The sequence below is a fragment of the Microtus ochrogaster genome, unplaced genomic scaffold, assembly GCF_000317375.1.
Source record: "Microtus ochrogaster isolate Prairie Vole_2 unplaced genomic scaffold, MicOch1.0 UNK73, whole genome shotgun sequence".
NCBI classification, from domain to species: Eukaryota; Metazoa; Chordata; class Mammalia; order Rodentia; family Cricetidae; genus Microtus; species Microtus ochrogaster.
The window spans coordinates 850,504-872,077 of NW_004949171.1; the positions used below are offsets into that span (position 1 = coordinate 850,504).

The 21,574-nt window shown below is 40.3% G+C and overlaps 1 protein-coding gene across 1 annotated transcript in view; it reads right to left on the reverse strand.

The window, feature by feature from the left end:
* The window catches only part of LOC102000031 (tripartite motif-containing protein 30A-like), a 21,658-nt gene extending 6,307 nt beyond the window's left edge, over window positions 1-15,351 (reverse strand). The window contains exons 1-4 of the mRNA XM_026777575.1: window positions 15,301-15,351; window positions 8,028-8,515; window positions 2,190-2,285; window positions 1,336-1,566 (exon numbers count right to left, since the gene is read on the reverse strand). Coding sequence (XP_026633376.1) covers window positions 1,336-1,566; window positions 2,190-2,285; window positions 8,028-8,447 — 747 coding nt within the window. The 5' untranslated portion in view covers window positions 8,448-8,515; window positions 15,301-15,351. The remainder of the gene's footprint in view (window positions 1-1,335; window positions 1,567-2,189; window positions 2,286-8,027; window positions 8,516-15,300) is intronic.
* Between the last annotated feature and the right edge of the window lie 6,223 nt (window positions 15,352-21,574).

Sequence of the window (21,574 nt, forward strand, 5' to 3'; positions counted from 1 at the left end):
GCGGGAATGGTGGTTCTGTAAGTCTATTAAAGCTGTATATATATTTTTACAATCTGTCTGCATTCGTTTACGCCGTTACACACAATAGTAGGGATTGGAATTTGGATCATCAGGGATAAGAGGAAGAGAAAGATGGGCAGATTCTTTGGTTAAGAGATTCAATTTCAGACATGTATAGTATGGTGGCTGTAGTTATTACCTACATTAAGTAGCTTAGTTTAGCCAAATATGTCGAGTTCCATATAAATATAGGTGATAACTGAGTGATATCAATAATAATTAAATCAATGCAAAGGAAACCAATAAATTAAAGGCATATGATAAGTTACCAGAACTACTAAGGTCAATACAATTCACAACTGAAAGAAACAAATTCCTACAGAGATATTCATTACCAGAATATGCCTTTGATTTAAAGTATTTAAAAATGCCATAGCGATAAAATACAATAGAACCTTTATACCTGCAATACACCTTTCATCTCAGCAAAGACAGAGGAGACAAATTGATGTGGGAGTGTCATATATCAATCTGTTGATTTCATTGTTTAAGCAATAAAGAAACTGCTTGGCTGGCCCTCATAGGTTAAAACATAGGTGGGAGGAGTAAACAGAACAGAAGGCTGGGAGAAAGAAGCTGAGTCAGTGAGTTGCCATGATTCTCCCACTCCAGAGAGATGCAGGTTAAGATCTTTCCTGGTAAGCCAGCTTGTGGGCTACACAGATTAATAGAAATGGGTTAGATCGATATGTAAGAGCTAGCCAATAAGAAACTGAAACTAATGGGTCAGGCAGTGTTTAAAAGAATACAGTTTCGGTGTAATTATTTCGGGGCATAAGCTAGCCATGTAGGCGGCTGGGGTGCCAGGGACGCAGCACCGCCGCTCCTATTACAACAGCAAACTGTCTGAGATCTTGGGTGGCAAGTCCCCTCCCAGTGACCACACCACTAAATCAGAGGCAGTGGGGTAAAACTCTCCAAATATCCAAAAGGAGAGACCATTGCTACTAATCTCAAATTCAGGTGAAATGACAAATGACTGTTGAATATGCTTCACACATGCTCACAATGCAGTACGATAGTAACTTCCCATGATACAATAGATCTCTCAAGGTTCTGCTACTATACTTTATTTGATAAACTAAAACATGCAGTTTCCCCTGGCCATCCAGGCATGTGATGATTTCCCCAGCTTCTGAAACTGGTTCAGGAAAAAGTTCAGGGAGAGTGCAGAGAGACCTGCTGTCCTCATCAGGGAGATCACAGCAGCACAGAGGGAGGGAAATGGCTTCCAGGTGTCCTGACTCTCAGATGACAGACCTCCTGCAGACTTACCTGCAGCATCTCCATGGTTGAGCACTGCAAGCTATGCTCCAGATCTGAGATGAGGTCTCTCACTGACTCCCTCTGCTTCTTCAGCTCATTTTGAGAATCTTCCAAGATGTCCAGAATGTCTTCCTTCTCTTTCATCAGCTTCTGCAGCTCATTAGTCTCCTCAGTTTTCAGGAATTCCCACAGTCCTTTAAACTCCTTCTCAACGTTTTCTACCTCACTCTGTATTTGGTTCTTCGGGGATTAAGAAAAAAGGGGGATTTATTCAGACAGTCCTAATGGGACAAAGAGACAGAAAAAAATTGTTCTGTTTGGGAGTTCTCATGGGAAATGAGCTTGGGTTGGGAAGGGAGTCTTAGTGAAGCATGTGTCTCTTTTCAGTATGTGTTCATGATATTCCAAAACACAGATCTTAGGTCACCTTTACCATGGTCATTTGAGCCAAATTGGGATGCAAGGCTGTGGCTCAGTTTTCACACAGGTGTCCCTGATCCCTAATCCTGTCTGTATACTCCTGATCCTACCTGTGAACCCCTGAGAGATGCTAGCCCCAGAATAAAACTGTGACTGTTCCCAAGCATCTTCCTAACAGTCACAGTTCCAGAAAGCACCACAGGAGGAGTCCCAGGACTCAGTGCCATTCTCACCAGGCCCCCATGGTGTCAGCTCCTCACACAGCCAGACTCAGCTGTGATGCACTCTCTGTGCAGCCCAAGATCCAAGGAAATAGGCAGAGGGGACTAATCAAGACCTCTTGTCCCCATCAGCCTCCAGGGAATGAAGAGCCAGGGAGCTTCTTGTCCTGGTCCCTCCCAGGCATCAGGCTATTTCCCTTAGAAGGTAGGGTCCCCACTTGCCTCCCAGGAAACTTTCTCCTTTTGAAGGTCGTCTTCCCACTGGTCACATCTTTCCTCATTAGCCATCTGCATCTTCAGGGCAGCCTGGAGCATCCCCTGTGGGAGAGGAATTGTAGCAGAGTCAAACTGTGTGCTTAACAGGACAGCTGCTCCTAGCGAAAAGCCAAGAAACGATTCTGGAAAAACAGGAGGTCTAAGACTGTTCTCTTTTTAATATCTAGTGCCATGATTTGTGCACATAAAGTAGGCAAGTCTTCATCTTCAGTTCAATCAATTTTTGTATTTACACACACATAAGCCCCAAACAGACAAAGACACAGATATTTATCTCAGTCATCCCACCAAGTAAAAACTGCTGACTTTGATTCTGTTATCAATAAACTGGAATAACTTTGTTATGTTTTCTGCTCTGTCCTATAAATATCCATACATCATATGCCTTGCTGTTGACTCAAGTACATTCTTTTCTTTTTAAAAAAAAAACAAACAAACTCGATCTTAATATGTAGCCCTTGCTGCCCTGGAATTTCTGTCTAAACCTGTATAACCTCAAACTCATCACTTACCAGAGTTCTGGGACTGAGTCAAGCTCTACCATACTGGTCACATGCACTTTCTTTTGTCATTTCCTTTTCTTTTTATGAACTGTAGTTTTTTTTCTGTATTTAATATTTTTTCTTCAATGAAACTTCTTTCATAAAATATATTTTGTTTACAGATTTCCTGGCCTTTACACCTCCCAGTTTCTTTCTACCTGCTCTCCCATTCAGATTCATACCCTGTATGTCTCTTGCTAAAAAAAGTAACAGTCATCTAAGGAATAATAAGGGAATAAAAATAAATACATTAAGAGAAATAAAATAGAAATCCTCTGGAATTTGATAAAACAAACAAACTAGAAAAAGAGCAAGATAAAAAACATAAGAAATGCATATGGATGCAGAGACACACAGGTTTCCAACACATGGGAATCCCATAAAAACCGAAGCTTTAACATAAAAACAAAGGAACTGTAGAGTAGAAAAAGCAAAAAACAAAAATGAAACAAAACAAACAAAATACCAAAAATCCCCCCAAAACAAAAAATCTAACAACAACAACAACAATAACAGCAACAACAACACAATCATAGCAATAAAACGAAACACCTCAATATTATTTGACATCTATCAATTGTTGGTGCCTAAGTAGAAAGAGAAGCTCACTAATATGCTATGTCTTCATTTTCCAAAGGAGCAGAGAGAGGGGTTGAGTCTCTTGGAAAAGACTGACACCCAGGAAGCTCATTCCAGTTACTTTATTCAAACATGTACAAGGTTAATAGGGCTGGGAAAAATTCCAATTAATGAAGTTATCTTGCTCTTGCTACCTTTGATTTATAGTAAGGAGGGCCCAGTAGCTCAGACCAGAAATAATCACACAGAAAACATATTTTTAGATTACTGCTTGGGCCATTAGCTCTTGCTTCTTTTTTTTTTTAAAGATTTATTTATTTATTATGCATACAACATTCTGCCTTCATGTATGCCCACATGCTAGAGTAGGGCGCCAGATGTCATCATAGATGGTTTTGAGCCATTATGTGGTTGCTGGGAATTGAACTCATGACCTCTGGAAGAGCAGCCAGTTCTCTTAACCTCTGAGCCATCTCTCCAGCCCTAGCTCTAGGTTCTTATTGGCTAACTCTTACATATTAATTTAACCCATCTCCATTAATCTGTACATCACCATGAGGGCATGGCCTATCAGCAAAGTTTCAGAGCATCTGTCTCCAGTGGCAGCTCCATGACATCTCCTTCACTCTGCCTTCTTACTCTCGGCATTCAGTTTAGTTTTCTCTTGCCTAGCTAAGTTCTGCACTGCTATAGGTCCAAATCAGTTTCTTTATTCATTAACGGTAATCACAGCAAACAGAGGGAAATCCCACATTAGAAAGTGCAGTGATATGAGCGGTGGGCTGCATCCCAGCTCCTGGCTAGCTTTACCTGAAATAATTACACAGAAACTATTTATTTAAACACTGCTTGGCCCATTAGCTCTAGCCTCTTACTGACTAACTCTCACATCTTGATTAACCCATTTCTATTAATGTGTGTAGCACCATGAGGTAGTGGCCTCTGGGAAGATTCTAATCTGTTTCCATCTTGGAGAGGAGAGCTGTGGCATCTGCCTTATTGCCTTCATCCCAGGATTCTGTTCTGTCTACCCTGACTACCTAATTTTCTGCCCTACTAAAAGACCAAGGCAGTCTATTTATTAACCAATGCAAGAAACACATAGACAGATGACCCACCTACATCAAGAAAGGAGATATCCTACACAAATCTTAGCTTTGTTTGACTATGGCTAGCAATAATCAAAAGTAAGACCTCCAGGTCTTCCAGAAGTATTTTAGGACAGAGTTTGGTGCAGCTGCAAACTCTCATGTAACACCAAGTAAAGATTCCCCAGACAACATTCTTCAAGGTTTAAACACTCTCAGGGCAATTTTTCTGTCTCTACTGATTAACATAAACATACCAAAGGCTTTGATGAAACATGTCACTCAAAGTCAGATGTAAAGGCTTCACTGTACATATCACCACAGTCCAGACTTAACATTATGAGAGAAAGAACCTCCAAATATGGGTTCCCTTAATGTTGTTCAGTCATCAGTCTACTGCTGAGAAGGGGAGCTATAAAAATAGTTCATTTCCCCATTGGTATTCCATTGGAGAAAAGTAAGTTTTCATTTACAAGTAGCTATCAATTGCAGATTGCTTCTGGGTTGGGGATGGCTCATGTGCCCACTTCTCCCATCTTGAGGATCCCATCTGGTGCAAACCCTTGCAGGCCTGGTGCATGTTGCAACAGTCTCTAGTGTGGGACAAATGCCTATATTCTGGGATTTAACTACAGCAGGAACTGGGCTGGACAGAAACCCTTCAACAAATGGTGCCAAAGTGTGGATGCCTGTATCCACATAAAGCTTGACAGAGCTTGGGAAGTAATTCTAGACAGAAAAGAATAGAGTTAAGCATGGCTTATTGACAGCAGCATTTTCTCAAGTGGGCTCTGCCTGCTAGAGGCAACCATTTAAGAGAGGTTTCCTGACTCAGCTTTAGCTGCAAAACCCTGCAGCTCTTTAAGAGATCCTGCCATTAAACACTTAAACAGTGTTGATGAAAAGTAGACTGCATGCTTTTTGGTTTCCATCCATAGCAGGAAAAAAAACCAGGGTATTTTAAAATGCCAGGTTTCTGGGCTGTCCTGCCAGGACAAACTCTGTCTCTTTCAGGCAGGTGATCTGACTATGGAGCATTTGAGTGTGGTCTTTGAGCACACTGCTGAAGCTTGCTTGCTGGCAGGGAACTTGAAATGCCATTGAGTTGTGGCAATAAACATGGCTACAGCTGGTACCTTTGCCATGAGGTTGGAATCTCAGAAAGCTAAGAAATGGGCTGGATCCAGCCATCAAAACCATGGTTTTAATTCTACCCATATTGCTTAGCAAATTAAAGACTCATGTGGTCAGAAATATAGAGAGATATACAGTAAAGGTAAATTCAAAGACAAAAAAAAAAACTCTAAATGGCTTACTGTGTTTAAAAATATATGTAGGCTTGAGAACAAAAAGAAAAAAAAAAGAGAGAAGTTGGGTGTGATGGCACACACCGTTAATCCCTATACTTGAAAGACAGAGGCAGGTAGACCTCTATGAGTTCAAGGTGTTGTGGCACATACCTTTAATACCAAAACTTGGGAGGCAGTGGCAGACAGATCTCAGGTGAACTTCAGGTGTGGTGGCACACAGTGTTACAAGGAGCGGGGCCCCTTGTTTATCTCAGCCGCCCAGCTAGCTTAGTCCCCTAAATAACCACACAGAAACTGTATTCACTAAAACACTGCTTGGCCCATTAGCTCTAGTTTCTTATTGGCTAATTCTTACATCTTAATTTAACCCTTTTCTATTCATCTGTGAATCGCCACATAATGGTGGCTTATTGGCAAGATTCTAACCAGTGTCTGTCTCAGGCAGGAGATCCATGGTGTCTCTCACTCTGCTTTTTTTTCCCAGCATTCAGTTCTGTCTTCTCAGCCTACGTATGTTCTGCCCTATCAGGCACAAAGCAGTTTCTTTATTCATTAAGCAATGAAAGCAAGACATGAACAGAATAATATCCTATAGCAACACACCTTTAATCCCAGCATTTGGTAGGCAGAGGCAGGCAGATCTCTGTGATCTGCAAGCCTTGTCTACAGAGTAATTCCAAAACAAAGATACACAAAGAACCTGTCTCAAAAGGCTAAAAATTAAAAATAAAAATAAAAAAATAGAGGTTAAAATAAAGCCACATAAAGATAAAAAATACAAAGAGTCTGGATACTGTATATTATTATGTTCTCTTTGAATTGTTTGAATACTGAGGAAAGAGCAATAGCTGCTAAAAAATATTTATTTAGAAATGCTGCTGAATTAATCCAGATAGATATTTTGAAAATACCTTGACGTCAAAATTGAAGTCAAAGGTTATGTTACTTTGGAGAAGAGGTTTACTTTTGTTTCCGAAGGATATGAGAAGCCATGGATTCTTTCTGAGTTAAGAAAAATCAGGTTTGATCAAGTAAGACCACCCGAGAAATCTCATCCAGAATAGATTCAAGATACTACTTAAGATGATCAAGCCTAACAGGATACTCCAGTCAGGACTTGACCATAATTCTAAATTTTTTTTAGGTCCCCATAAGATTATCAGCACCCCCTACCAGCAGGAAGTAGCCTGGAAAACTTTGCCCACATTCCCAAAAAATGGACTATGGTCAGGAGAAAAGCTAAACAAAGATTATTAGATTCAGAGGTCTTTTTTTTTTTTTTTTTTAAGAAAAGTGGAAATGGTGTGGGACAAATGTCAATTTGTCAGTTATATTCTGTCAATTATATTTGTCAGTTATATTCTGTCAATTATATTTTAAATAAATGCTGATTGTCCAGTATCCAGGAAGGAAGTACAGGCAGGAAACAAGACAGGAAGCAGAGGCGGGTTAATGAGAACAGGAGAATTTTGGGAGGAAGGAAGCCCATTCCTTGGCAGTCCTGTCCTAGCTACAGAAGATGCAAGATGTGACTGCCTCGCTGAAAAAGTTACTGAGCCATGTGGCTAACATAGACAAGAATAATGGGCTAATATCTGTTATAAGAGTTAATAGGAATCCTGACTAATGGACCAAACACTTTACAACTAATGTAGATCCTTGTGTGATTTCTTTGGGACTTAACAACTGTGGGAACTGGGCAGGATAGAAAACTCAGTCAACAAGTCTCCATGAGTTTACATGTGGGCTCAAAAAACAAACAAACAAACCAGAAAACAAAGATCCAACACAGAACTTCCCTCTGTGCATCTCACTATGGAATTCTTTCATCTTTTCCCAGATGTTTCAACTTCCACACACACATTCTCTTCACTGTTGTATGTCAATCATTTACTAGTTACATGGTTGGAAGTCAATGGACTGGATTTTAGGTAGTATTAATGAATCTGACATAAACAATGAAGGATTATAAATATGGAACAAATTACATGTTCTACTATTGGCTTTACTTGATCATATACTCAAATTCATAGGAACAGTTCCAAAACATTTTTCCATCTTAATATTTGCTCTCTAGTTTGATTCTTATAAAATTAAAAGGAATAAACCATCATATCCTTTTAGGACTCTAAAGGTAGGAAAGGATGGAATTATGTAACAACCCCAGAATCTATGATGTCCAGGTAATTGTCCTGTCACACCAAGTGGAGATTTCCCATCTGTTACTGTGTCCTGCTCTGTGTCCCACACCCTCCCACTTCCTACCTTGTACTTATTGGCCACCTCTTCAATGAGAGCTGTTTGATGACCACGGTGCTCCTGAGATCTCTCACAAAGCCAGCAGATGGCCACCATGTCCTTCTCACAGAAGAGCTGGAGTTTCTCTCCATGTTGTGCACAGACATTGACCTTCTGTTCCTCCTCTGGGCTAGACTTGAACTCCTTGAGCCTCTCCACTATGTTGGTCACATGCTGATTAGGCCTCAGATTCTCAAACATATAAGTAACTCGGCACACAGGGCAGGTACCTTCACCTTCTTTGCCTTTGCTGGACTCATAGTTCAGAGTGATGCAGGCTCGGCAGAAGCTGTGGTCACAATCGGCACTCACAGGTTCTTTCAGAAGCTCCAGGCAGATAGGACAGGTCACCTCCTCCTTGATCATCCCCAGTACTAATGAGGCCATTATTGCTGTTATGCTGAGTCTGTCTGTCTGTCTGTACTCCTGACACTTCTGCTTAGGTACCTGAGTGACTGGGATGATGAGAAAAAGGACAAGTGAGAAAGGGAAAATCAGCACTGAACTGTGAAGAGATCAATGAATGCCCTCAATGATAACAAAGGAGAGAAATATGGAGAGAAGCTCAGTGACATAGCAAAGGAGCATGTTGTCATCCTTTCAAGTTCTCTGCTATATTTCATCCAAAATGACTAATTTCAGATGCAGGATTGTTATTTCTTTTCACTGAAGACCAGGAAGATCGTGTTTCCTTTCATCAGCCTCGTATAATCGACCTTCTGTCCTTCCCTTTCTTTCCCAGGACAAAATCGCATCTTCAGTGTTACAAGCATCAAACTACTCACTTCTCCCCGACTATACTTCCTCCTTGATCAGCACCACTCAGTGCGACCCTCTGATCCTGTTAACCAGTCTCTTACCAGAGAGCCTGGTGCTGATGTGGAGTGTAAACAGCCCATCTCCTGATTCACATAGGCAACAATTTTTCTTGTTGTTTAAGAGTGGTTATTACTCTGTAGAAGATCCTAGTTGACTTCCTGGCACCCACATGAACTAGGTTACAGCTACTTGTAACTCCAGCTTCAAGAAATCCACCAGCTGTAACCACCCCAGCCATCCTTTCAAATGTGGATACACACAGGCAGTCCCACAAATATACAACTCAAAACAAAATGAAACTTAGTTTACTTGTGTTTTTTTTTCTTCTTATTTCTTTTTAGACAAACAGTGTTTGGTTTTTACCGTAGGTCTCTTGGAAAACTAGCCTATAGTTCTTGGTCGCCCACGCAATGTCTGTTATAGGTTCATTTCCTTGGTGCAGGCCTTCATTCTAATCTGACCTTGGTTGGCTACTGCCACCAGTTCTGTGCTACCACTCACTGCGCTAGCATATCTCACAGGCAGGACAGACAGTAGGTGAAGGCTTTGTGACCTGGTTGGTGTTTGCATTTCTTTTGGGATCCTGCAGAGGACCTTCCTTCCCCAGAGAGACTAGAATGTAGAGGTGAAGGCTCCATGTACCCACCAGCTCAACTTCTTCATGTTCAGTGAATTCTGTGGGTCTGCTCCTAGGCAAGGAGATTCCACTGTCATTTTCTAGAGGGAACCCTTTGTCTTATGAAGCATGATTAATAAAACTTAAAGACAAATATTGAGGTTCAATCTGAAGATCAGAAAAGCAAAACAGCCAGTGACTGGCTCTTACCTCTACCTCAGTCCTAAATAGTGATCCTGCCTCCAGGATCTCAGGATGAGCCTGAGTCTGAGCTATCACCTCCTGTTTTATAATCCTCTTTATTTCTGGGTTTACTGGCAAGCACAACTACTGCCTGGTTTCTATGGCAAACTAGTGTGACTACTGGGATTAAAGGTGTGTATCATTGTTGCTTTGTCTGTAAGGCTGACCAGTGGGGCTGTTTTACTCTCTGATTTTCAGGCAAGCTCTAGTTATTAAAATACAAATCAAATGCACTATAGTCTTTTCAACAGTTTCGGTTGTTTGGGGTTTTCCTTGTGATCCCCTTGGCCAACAATTCTGTTGAATGCAACCAAGTCCCACCACTGGAATCCTTGTTTGGTGACAAGCATTTGCCTGTTGGGACTTCATATCCTCCATTAGTAGGGGACCTCATTAGAATTTGTTAATATATTTTTATATATTTTTAAAAATATTAATATATTTATTTAATATATTTTAGGGCGTTTCCATTGCACTAGGTTGCTATATCATCCTTCAAATGCTCCCCTTTCCAGCAAAATAAATCTTTTTTAAAAGAGACACCAAGGAATGAAACTTAGGGTTGTTCACTTCAAACAATTATGGCTATGGACAGAATGTTTGTTTTGTGACTGAGGAATGTGATGAATAAGGAAAACTCCATTTGTGTAGACATCCATTCTATATTCCTAAAAGGGAATCTCCTGGCTACTCTAACTCCTTGCTACCCTCCCCCAAATTGTAAAAGTGCTGTTAGATAATTAACTACTTCGGCTGGCTTTGGGAACCCCCTTATTGCTTTGTGAGACTACTCCTCACAGCTGAGGGAGTACAAGCAGTTTCTCACTCAGCTACACAATCCACACAAATGAGATAATTGGCTGTCCACCTTGAAACACCCGTCCTCTAGCCACTTCTGAGTGACAAACCTTTGATTTGTCTGTAAGGCTGTTGTTGGCCTACTAGGAGTAAATAACAAATCTAGTTAATTTAATTTAAGTTAAGTCTCTGGGCTTTTCCTGGTGGATTTGAAATCTTGAACAAATAAAACAGTTTTTTTATTTATTCATTTTTTTATTGTTTTTACATTCGTCCATAATTTTCCCTCTCTTCTTTCCTCCTAGTCTTACTCCTAACCTCTCCCTTCCTCCATTCCATAAACTCTTCCTCCAATTGTGTTCAGAAAAAAGCAGGCCTCCCATGGATGTCAACCAACCATGGCCTATCAAGTTGTAGGTAAAAACATTTTTATTTATGAACGATGAAACTTCAAAGTACTGAAATCATATGAGAAATGGTACTTTTCAAAATAGGCTGGGCAAATAAATTTCCCAGAGTCGTTTTACAAAATTATATTATCACAAAGAAATAAAAAATATCAAATGGATAAAAGAAAACATATTTAACAAATGGTGCTGGTATAACTGGATATCAGCATGTAAAAGAATGAAAATAGATCCATATCTATGACAATGTACAAAACTCAAGTGTCGGAGGAGGCTGCTTGTTTGTCCCGGCTGCCCAGAAGCAAAAAAACCATGCAGAAACTTTATTAATTAAATCACTGTTGGATCCATTAGCTCTAGCTTCTTATTGGCTAGCTCTTATATATGAGTTTAACCATTTCTATTAATCTGTTTATCACCACGTGGCTGTAGCTTACTGGCTAAAGTTTCAGCATGTCTGTCTTCAGCAGCAGTTTCATGCCTTCTCCCTGATTCTGCTTCCTTTTTCCCAGCATTCTGTTTAGATTTACTCATCTAGCTTTGTTCCCCTAAAGCTCTGCTATAGGCCCAAATCAGTTCCTTAGTCATTAATCAATGAAAGCAACACATACAAGAGAACTCTGTAGTGGGAGCTGCGGGCTGTGTTCCTGCCACCCAGCTCCCGGCTGCCTAGCTAGCTTATGCCCCGAAATAACAACACACAAATAGTATTCATTTAAACATGGCTTGGCCCATTAGCTCTAGCCTCTTACTGGCTAATTTTCATATCTTGATTACCCATTTCTATTAATGTGTGTAGCACCCCAAGGTGCACTTACCGGGAAGATTCTAGCCTATGTCCATCCTGGGTTGGAGCTTCATCACATCTGCCCCAGAAAGGAGAGGCATGGCGTCTGAGCTCACTTCCTCTTCCTCCCAGCATTCTGTTCTGTTTACTCCACCCACCTATATTCTAACCTATAAGGCCAAGCAGTTTCTTTATTAATTAACCAATGACCTTCCTCCTCACCACTCAAGTCCAAGTGGATCAAAGACCTCAACATCAAGCTAGCCACACTGAATGTCATAGAAGAGAAAGTGGGAAGAAAACTTGAACACATTGGCACAGGGAACCACTTCCTAAATATAACTATAGCAGTACAGACACTGAGAGAAACAATTAATAAATGGGGCCTCCTGAAACTGAAAAGCTTCTGTCAAGTAAAGGATGCAGTCAACAAGACAAAACGACAGCCTATGTAATGGGAAAAGATCTTCACTAACCCCACATCAGACAGAGGTCTGATCTCCAAAATATACAAAGAACTCAAGAAATTTGTCATCAAAAGAACACATAATCCAATAAAAAAAAAAGTGGAGTACAAGGCCTAAATAGAGAACTCTCAACAGAGGAGTCTAAATTGATTGAAAGACACTTAAGGAAATGTTCAACATCCTTAGTTATCAGAGAAATGCAAATCAAAACAACTCTGAGATTCCTGTAAGAGTGCCCAAGATAAAAATCACTGACGACAACTTATGTTGGAGAGGTTGTGGGGGAAAAGGAACACTTCTGCATTGCTGGTGGGAATGCAAGCTGGTACAACTCCTTTGGATGTCAGTGTGGCGATTTCTCAGAAAATTAGGAAACAACCTTCCTCAAGACCCAATAATACCACTTTTGGGTATATATCCAATGAATGCTCAATTGTGCCACAAGGACATGGGCTCAACTATGTTTTAAGCACCATTGTTTGTCATTGCCAGAACCTGGAAACAACCTAAATGTCCCTTGACCAAAGAATGGACAAGGAAAGTGTGGTATATTTACACAATGGAGTTCTACACAGCAGAAAAAAATAATGACATTTTGAAATTTGCAGGCAAATGGATGGATCTAAAAAACATCATATTGAGTGAGGTAACCCAGACACAGAATACAATTATCATATGTACTAACTCAAAAGTGGTTATTAAACATAAAGCAAAGAAAATCAGCCTACAAATCACAATCCCAGAGAACCTAACCAACAATGAGGACTCTAAGAGAGACATACATAGGTCTAACCTATATGGGAAGTAGAAAAAGACAAGTCCTTTTGTGTAAATTGGGAGCATGGGGACCATGGGAGAGGGCTGAAGGGGAGGGGAGAAACAGGAAGGAGAGCAGAGAAAAATGTAGATCTCAATAAGATCAATGAAAATAGTATTATCTGGAACAACTTAATATGTACTTCTTAGAATTTGATCAATATAAAAACCGGAGAACTCTAATGTGTGCATTGTAATATCTCATAAAATATGGCAGTAAAGAGAGTCAATGCCTAAGATCAGGCGGGAGGTTTCCACAACTGGCGTAAAGCAGGAGAGAGCAAAGGGAAAGAGGATGGGCTCATGACAGTCCTCCAAGTCAACCTGGACACAGGAGGCCTGGCCTGTGTCCTCTGGTGTCTACATTAGCTTTGGTGTAGCTAGGATTCCCTGTCCTTTCATGGCTCTGAAAATCTTCCTATCAGCAGACATCGTTCAGTCTTTATAGCATTAAAATCAGTCAGGAGCTTGTGCTGTTCCTTGAAAGGTAGAAAAGTCATGGGACTGTAGTGTTTACCTGTAACCTAGTGTTTGGGGAGGGTGGCGCAGAATAGTTAGATGAGGTTAACCTGGGCTAAATAAAGGATCCAAGATTAAGAATATAAAACAATTTGATTTCCAAAAATAAGAATGTAAAAGTAAAGAAATATAAAGTTGTCAGCCAAGGAGAATGAGAGCAGGCTGTTGGCAGCTTTCTCTGCAGCTTAAGGATGAACTAATAACAGTGGGTAACTCTACTTCACAACTGTTTGTTCTGTTTACATGAGTGAAGCAGCCCTTTACAAACTGAGAGTCAGCTCTGCTAACTGAGGATTAGCTTTTAGACACCCCCTCCCCCTGCCCCTGGCTGCTTAGACCAGAAATTGATGCGAGCTGAGTTAACTTTTAAATGATGGGATGTATATGACTTTTGACTTTTTGGTTTTATGTTGTCCCATACCCTTCCCTGCTATGTGAAACTGGCAGTGTCAGGGGAGCTGCAGAGCCTTGATAAACACTATCTATCAGAGAGTGTCAGGGAAAAACAAGGAACTAAACACAAACATTAGTTTAACTGAAAAATTGTTGACGGAAATTGTAAAGCAGGGCAATTTGTATCTGAGTTTTACCTTGAGATTGTAAAAATTCTTTTGTTATAGCCTCATCTTGCTATAAAAGGAGGAGTTCAAAAACCAGCCTTTGCTACAGCCTTACAAAATCCATTTCTGGCTGTGGTCTCAGCTAGCTGATCAGCTTTTTGTGACCCATGGAGATATTTCATTTTATTTTTTCCTGGAATCTGGTTTCTGGAATAAAGCTTGCTTCTGGTTTATTAGACTTGGTGGTCTGTCCCCATCTTTGTGTGACTCCGTGGACCCAACACTTAATTAAAGTACCATATCCCAACGGAAAAGGAAGGCTGAGATTTCAGTAAGTGTATGATCCCAGTGTTCTCACACAATCTATTTCTTCTCCTGTCAACTTCTTCTTGGTCTGTTTTCTCGAGATCGAATCCTGGGCCTAGCGTAAACTTGAAAGTGCCTAACAACTCACTAACTTCAACAACACCATTTGGATCTTCCTTCCTTCCTCCCTTCCTCCCTTCCTCCCTTTTTTGTCCCTTCCTCCCTTTTGTCCTTCCTTCTTCCTTCCTTCCTTTTTTCCTTCCTTTTTTCCTTCCTTCCTTCCTTCCTTCCTTCCTTCCTTCCTTCCTTCCTACCTTCCTTTCTTCCTTCCTTTCTTCCTTCTTTCCTTTCATTTAGAGTTGGTCTTTTGGGTCCCAAGGGATGCCTTGCTCTTTGGACCTTGCTGCAATAGATTTCTGTGTTGCTGGAATTACTAGCTTGAATTCAGTTTCATTTAGGCATGGCAGACATGGACCAAGGGAAAGGCAGGGAAGGGTAATGACCCTTAAGTAATATTAGCTCTCTACAGACTTGAGGTTTTAAACAGTACAAGTGAATGTTCTAGAGGCTCCAGAAAGACTTGGGACTTCTAGTCATAGACACACAAGCAAAGGGAATGACAATATAGAACCATCGACAAATACACTATTACAGCAAGCCCTTCAACTCCATATTCAGACACCACTCTAGCTTTAATCCTATCTTGCAGAAGGGATTTCCTGAGAGACTCAATAATAATCACCACAAAGAGGAGAATGAACTCCATCTAAAGAAACAGCTATTTGAAAGCTTTCTTCCTCAAGGCTTCTCCTCTTGCTTGCGCCTCATCATCCTCCCCACCCCAGGACTCAGCGGGGAACCAGCAGTTCCTCTTTCCTGGCCCAATTTAAAATTAAACTCACCAGGATGAAAAGTGTTTTCTTCTCAGTTCTTCCAAATTCTGCCCTCTAGATTTGCTCTCAGGCCTTCAGACACCAACCAAGAGATCTTGAATCTGTAGAGGGGAGCAAATTGAGGCCACCGTGTTTTGAGGATTTGTTCCCTAAGTCTGATCTCTGCCAAGACAGAAGAGAAATGAAACTTAAGACTTTGAGGGTTGAAACTGAGAAAGAGAAATTAAATAAGTACCAGCCAATGGGATGTTAGCACATTGGTATCTGGGGTTCTACCATCAGAGGAAATCAGCTCCCCTATGTCAGCTCTGCCTTCCCCGAGCTTAGGACACAATACTATAGGAAATTGTCATGTCATTTGTTCGGGCTCATGTTATAATCATTTAAAAAAGGTCTTGATACCCAGGAAAGCTGCCCCTGAAGAAAAGGAAGCCTTTGCAATGGGCTCTTGTTGTACCTGAGCTCCTGGCTGGGTTTTGCTTTGTGTGGCAGGTGTCACCCAAAGGGAAGGAAAGACAAGGTGAGAAACAGAGAACTGCAGTATTCCTATGGAGTTGTGTAAGTAGAGACTTCTCATTTGCTTCCCAGCCACCCAGACATGAATAATCACACAGAAACTATATTAATTATAACACTGTTTAACCAATAGCGTAGGCATATTCCTAGTTAGCTCTTATATCATAAATTAACCCACTTCTTTAATCTGTGAATCACTACAAGGTTGTGGCCTATTGGTATTGTTTGGCATCTTTCTCCTTTGGCAGCTAAAGGTATCTCCATGACTAAGCCTACTCTTTCTCTCTATTTCTATTTGGATTTCCCACCTGGCTTTATTCTGCTAAGCCTTTGGCTGAAAGAGATTTATTATTAACCAATGGTAATAAAACATATCCACAGCATAGAGAGGGGAATCTCACACCATCTTCCCTTTTCTGTATAAATAAAAATGAAGGTTTTAGCTTTTTTTGATTTTATTTATTTATTTATTTATTAAAGATTTCTGCCTCCTCCCCGCTACTGCCTCCCATTTCCCTCCCCCTCCCCCAATCAAGTCCCCCTCCCTCATCAGCTGAAAGAGCAATCAGGGTTCCCTGCCCTGTGGGAAGTCCAAGGACCACCCACCTCCATCCAGGTCTAGTAAGGTGAGCATCCAAACTGCCTAGGCTCCCACAAAGCCAGTATGTGCAGTAGGATCAGAAACCCATTGCCATTGTTCTTGAGTTCTCAGTAGTCCTCATTGTCCGCTATGTTCAGCAAGTCTGGTTTTATCCCATGCTTTTTCAGACCCAGGCCAGCTGGCCTTAGTGGGTTCCCGATAGAACATCCCCATTGTCTCAGTGTGTGGGTGCACCCCTTGCGGTCCTGAGTTCCTTGCTCGTGCTCTCTCTCCTTCTGCTCCTGATTTGGATCTTGAGATTTCAGTCCGGTGCTCCAATGTGGGTCTCTGTCTCCTTTATCGCCTGATGAACGTTAATATTCAGGAGGATGCCTATATGTTTGTCTTTGGATTCACCTTCTTATTTAGCTTCTCTAGGATCACGAATTATAAGCACAATGTCCTTTATTTATGGCTAGAAACCAAATATGAGTGATTACATCCCATGTTCCTCTTTTTGGGTCTGGCTTACCTCACTCAGGATAGTGTTTTCTATTTCCATCCATTTGTATGCAAAATTCAAGAAGTCCTTGTTTTTTACTGCTGAGTAATACCCTATCATACAACAAAAGTATATGCTCAACTATGTTCATAGCAGCATTGTTTGTAATAGCCAGAACCTGGAAACAACCTAGATACCCTTCAAAGGTTTTAGCTTTAACATAGTAAAATTACATATAAGCAAACAGTTATCAAGCAAGAATTACACTTACAATATTCAGTCTATTTGTATCTTGTAAGTTTCATATCTAATTAATCTTTTATCATATACGGAAACTATAACTGTCTTCAACTCCACAAAAGACTCCAGAAGGATATAATATTACCTAACAAAAAAGGAAGTGCTTTGTAAGCAGCTTCCAAAATTCTAGAATTGACAGTGACATCTTGCTGCCTGGACAGTCACCCAGCAGTTTTCTGTAACATTGGGGCATCTATCTTCAGCCTACTGGCCCATAGTATCTTACAGACTTTTGCATGAAGCAGGAAATTTGAAAGACTGTTTTGCCTATATTGGAAGTTTGTCAGTTACATTCTTCTGTGTCCTACAAAGTGTCTGACAGACTCTTTCATGAAGCAGGAACCCTGAGAGGCTTTCTCACCTTATGTAGATAAGTTCAGCAGTCATTTTTCTGCTTGTCTAGTTTATACAATATGCTGTCAAGCAGTTGAAGCAAGAGCAGTTTCTTGACCAAATGGCTAATCTTGCTACAATGACAGCAAACTTCACAAGGAATTTCTTCATTGCTCATAATCTCTGAAGTAAATTGGTGCTGCCAAAAGCAGATGTATTTCATTATCAAGAAAAGTCTAAGTTCTAAAAATATATTAAATGCCATGTTCTGTAGGTCTTTGAAAGTTTTTGAAAGTTTTAAAGAATACCTATTCATCTGTTATATATCTATGTACATCTAGAAAACATACATAACACGACTACAGTTTGACTATTATAGATGGCTATCTATTAATCTATATTTCTTAATTTTGCATTATATTTTAAAATGGGCTGCACAAACACAATACCTTAAACAAGAGCAGAAATACACATAAACAGTGTAACAAAAACAATCTTAAATTTGTATCAATAGACCAAGACCCATACCTATGCAAAGTATTCATCTCTATTATTATATTCCCCTTCTTTCCATTAACCATTTATAGTCAACCCTTTTAAAAGAAAAATAAGTATTTATAAACTGTCATTTTGGGAATTTGGACATCGTTTCCTCCAAACTACTTCCTGCTGTTTGTTGAGCAAAGTATTTTTAGGCTTCACAGAGACTTTTGGAGGGGTCTTGTTCCATCAAACCACAATAGCCTGGAAGGAATCCACATGTTCTTAACTTCTGTGGAAATAAAAGCATAGCCTCTTTTTAAAATAACAAATCCTAAGACTCAAATTTTAAAGTCAAGATAGCTTTCAAATATATATGTTGGTTTAGCTTAGAAAACCAACAATGAAATATCTCTCTGTACCTAGCTCATTCACAGTCAGAAAATTCAAAGACAGTGTAATAATATAAATAATTCATACTTTCTGTGTGCATTCCTTCTTAATATGACTTATTTTTTAATTCTATGACATTTTATTATTTAATTTATTATCTTTATGCCTTTATTCATCAATAACTGTCTGTACTCTTGTCTATTCTCTCTTTCCCTCCTAAGCTTACATATATTTTTTAAACACACTGTGATCTGTTCTGAGGTTTATTTTTGTCTGAATCTGTCTTTATTGTGTATCTGTAATCATTTTCTGACCAGGATGACCTTTTTATTTTGACATGCTTAGTGGGCATGGCTAAGATTAACGCACTGTGACATTGGCTGTTGGCTCTGCCCCTTCCAACATGACAGAGGTATGTTCAGTGCCTCGACGAGCCAAGTTCACCTCCCCAGCAACAGCGATGTAGCAGATCTATGTCACCGTAAAGCAATTTTTAACATGCTGCTCACAAACACCATTTAAGTGCTTGGCCCCCTGAAAGAGCCAAAGCTATTTGTGTTGCCAGCACTAACCATGAAGCCGAACAGTTTTGCTGGTAATTCTGAGTCAGGAAGCCTTCTCTGAAAGGAGCTATGCCTCTGCTTGCTACCAGCAAACAGAACCTTCCTGAAAAAAATGATGCTACCAAGAAGCAGCACCTGGCTCCCATTTTTTGTGTCTAGAAACTCTCCTTTTTTTTCTCCTTAATCTTTTTTAGGTCTTATATGGATTCATGCCCCTGATGGTGGGCACCATTTTGTAAGCAGAGACTACTGTTTTCTTTTCTGGCCACTCAGACTTGAATAATCACAAAGAAACTATATTAATTACAGCACTGTTTGACCAATAGCTTAGGCATATTCTTAGCTAGTTCTTACATCTTAAATTAACCCATTTCTATTAATCTGTGTATCACCACGAGGCTGTGACCTATAGTAGAGTTCAATGTCTTTCTCTTTAGGCAGCTACATGGCATCTCCATGACTCTACTTATCCTCCCTCTATTTCTTTTTAGATTTCCTGCCTGGCTTTTCTCTGCTAAACCATTGGCAGAAAAAAGCTTTAATATTAACCAGTGTGTAAGTAAGAGACTACTTGCACTTGCTCATTTTCAGACTGTCCAGATCCCCCACAACACACAGAAATTATGTTAATTACAATACTGCTTAGACTTTTAGCTCAGGTTTCTCATTAACTAACTTATGTCTTTTTTTCTTAGTTTTTATTCATAATCATAAACTTAACTCTGCAATCCAGCTAGACTTGAAGGGGGATGAGGAAAATATGGAACCCAAAGAACTTCAGTGAGAGCAGAGATTACAGGGTACTGCGAGCAGATGGGGCTGGGGTGCTCTCCTGAGCTACAGAAGGAATGGTCTGGTGGGTAAGAAGCCCACAAGTCAAAAGAATTGGAGTTGTCCACAGTTGGAAATGGCGATCTTCTTGCTGGTCTTGCCATTCCTGGACCCAAAAACGCTCCATGGCTTCCACAATGTTCATGCCTTCTCTCACCTTCCCAAAGACCACATGTTTGCCATCCAGTCACTCAGTCTTGGTGGTGCAGATAAAAAACTGGGAACCGTTTGTGTTTGGTCCAGCATTTTCCATGGACAGGATGCCAGGACCTGTATGCTTCAGGATGAAGTTCTCATCCTCAAATTTTTCTCCGTTGATGGATCTGCCACCAGTGTCATTATGGCATGTGAAATCTCCACCCTGGCACATGAATGCTGGAATAATCCTGTGAAAGGAAGAACCCTTATATCCACATCCTTTCTCTCCAGTGCTCAGAGCACAAAAGTTTTCTGCTGTCTTTGGAACTTTGTCTGCAAACAGCTTGAAGGAGACGCGGCCCAAGGGCTTGCCATCGGCGGAGATGTTGAAGAACACGGTTGGGTTGACCATGGCTGCAGCAAGCAGTGAGAGGGGACAGAGGCTTCTGCAAAGCAGCCCTATCTTATGTCTTAAACTAACCTATGTCTATTAATTATGTATATTGGCAGGAGGTTGTGGCTTACTGGTAAAAGTCTAGCATCTATCTCCTTTGGCAGCTTTACAGTGTCCTCTGTGTCCACCCACTCTTTCTATATGTATCTGTTCAGATTTCCCACCTAGCTTTATTCTACCCTGCCATAGGCTGAAGCAGCTTTATTCATCAACTAATAAAGCAACACATTTACACAAGGACAACACACATCATCTCTTTTCTGTCTAATTAAAAAGGAAGGTTTTAACTCTAACATAGTAAAATTACATATAATAAAATAGATATCAAGCAAGAAATATAGTTATAATATTTAATATTTTTGTACTAGGCAAAAATTAAAATATTCTATCATCTGTCTCATCTTTGTGAGTCTAGAGTTTCATATCTAATTTATCTTTTGTCATAATTGGAGAGATGGCTCAGTGGTTAAGAGCATTGCCTGCTCTTCCAAAGGTCCTGAGTTCAATTCCCAGCAAACATATAGTGGCTCACAACCATCTGTAATGAGGTCTGGTGCCCTCTTCTGGCCTTCAGGCATATATACAGACAGAATATTGTATATATAATAAATCAGTAAATATTTAAAAAAAAGAAAAACTATAACTTTCTGGTCTTTAACTCTATCAAATACTCCAGAAGGATATAATATTACCTATGTAAATGGGAAGTGAATTCTATGCAGCTTCCAAAGTTCTAGAACTGACAGAGACATCTTGTTGCCTGGAAAGTCACTCAAACTTCTTTTGTAATATTGCGGAATCCATCTTCAGCCTGTACGTTTAAAGTACCCTTAAGACTTTTCCATGAAGCAGGAAATTTGAAGATCTCTTCTGCCTTGTAAAAGCAAAGTTCATCAGTTGCTTTCTTTTGTGTCCTACAGAATTTCTGGTAGTTTCTTCTGTGAAACAGGAATCCTAAAGGACCATCCCAACTTTTGGAAAGTTTAACAGTCTTTTTTTTTTAATTAAAAATTTCTACCTCCTCCCTGCCTCTCATTTCCCTCCCCCTCCCCAGACTCCCCTTCCTCTCCCTCTCCTGTCCAAAGAGCAGTCAGGGTTCCCTGCCCTGTGGGCAGTCCAAGGTCCTCTTTCCTCCATCCAGGTCTAGGATCGGGCCATTTCAGGCTCCCTCTCCTCAGCTGCCCAAGGAACTA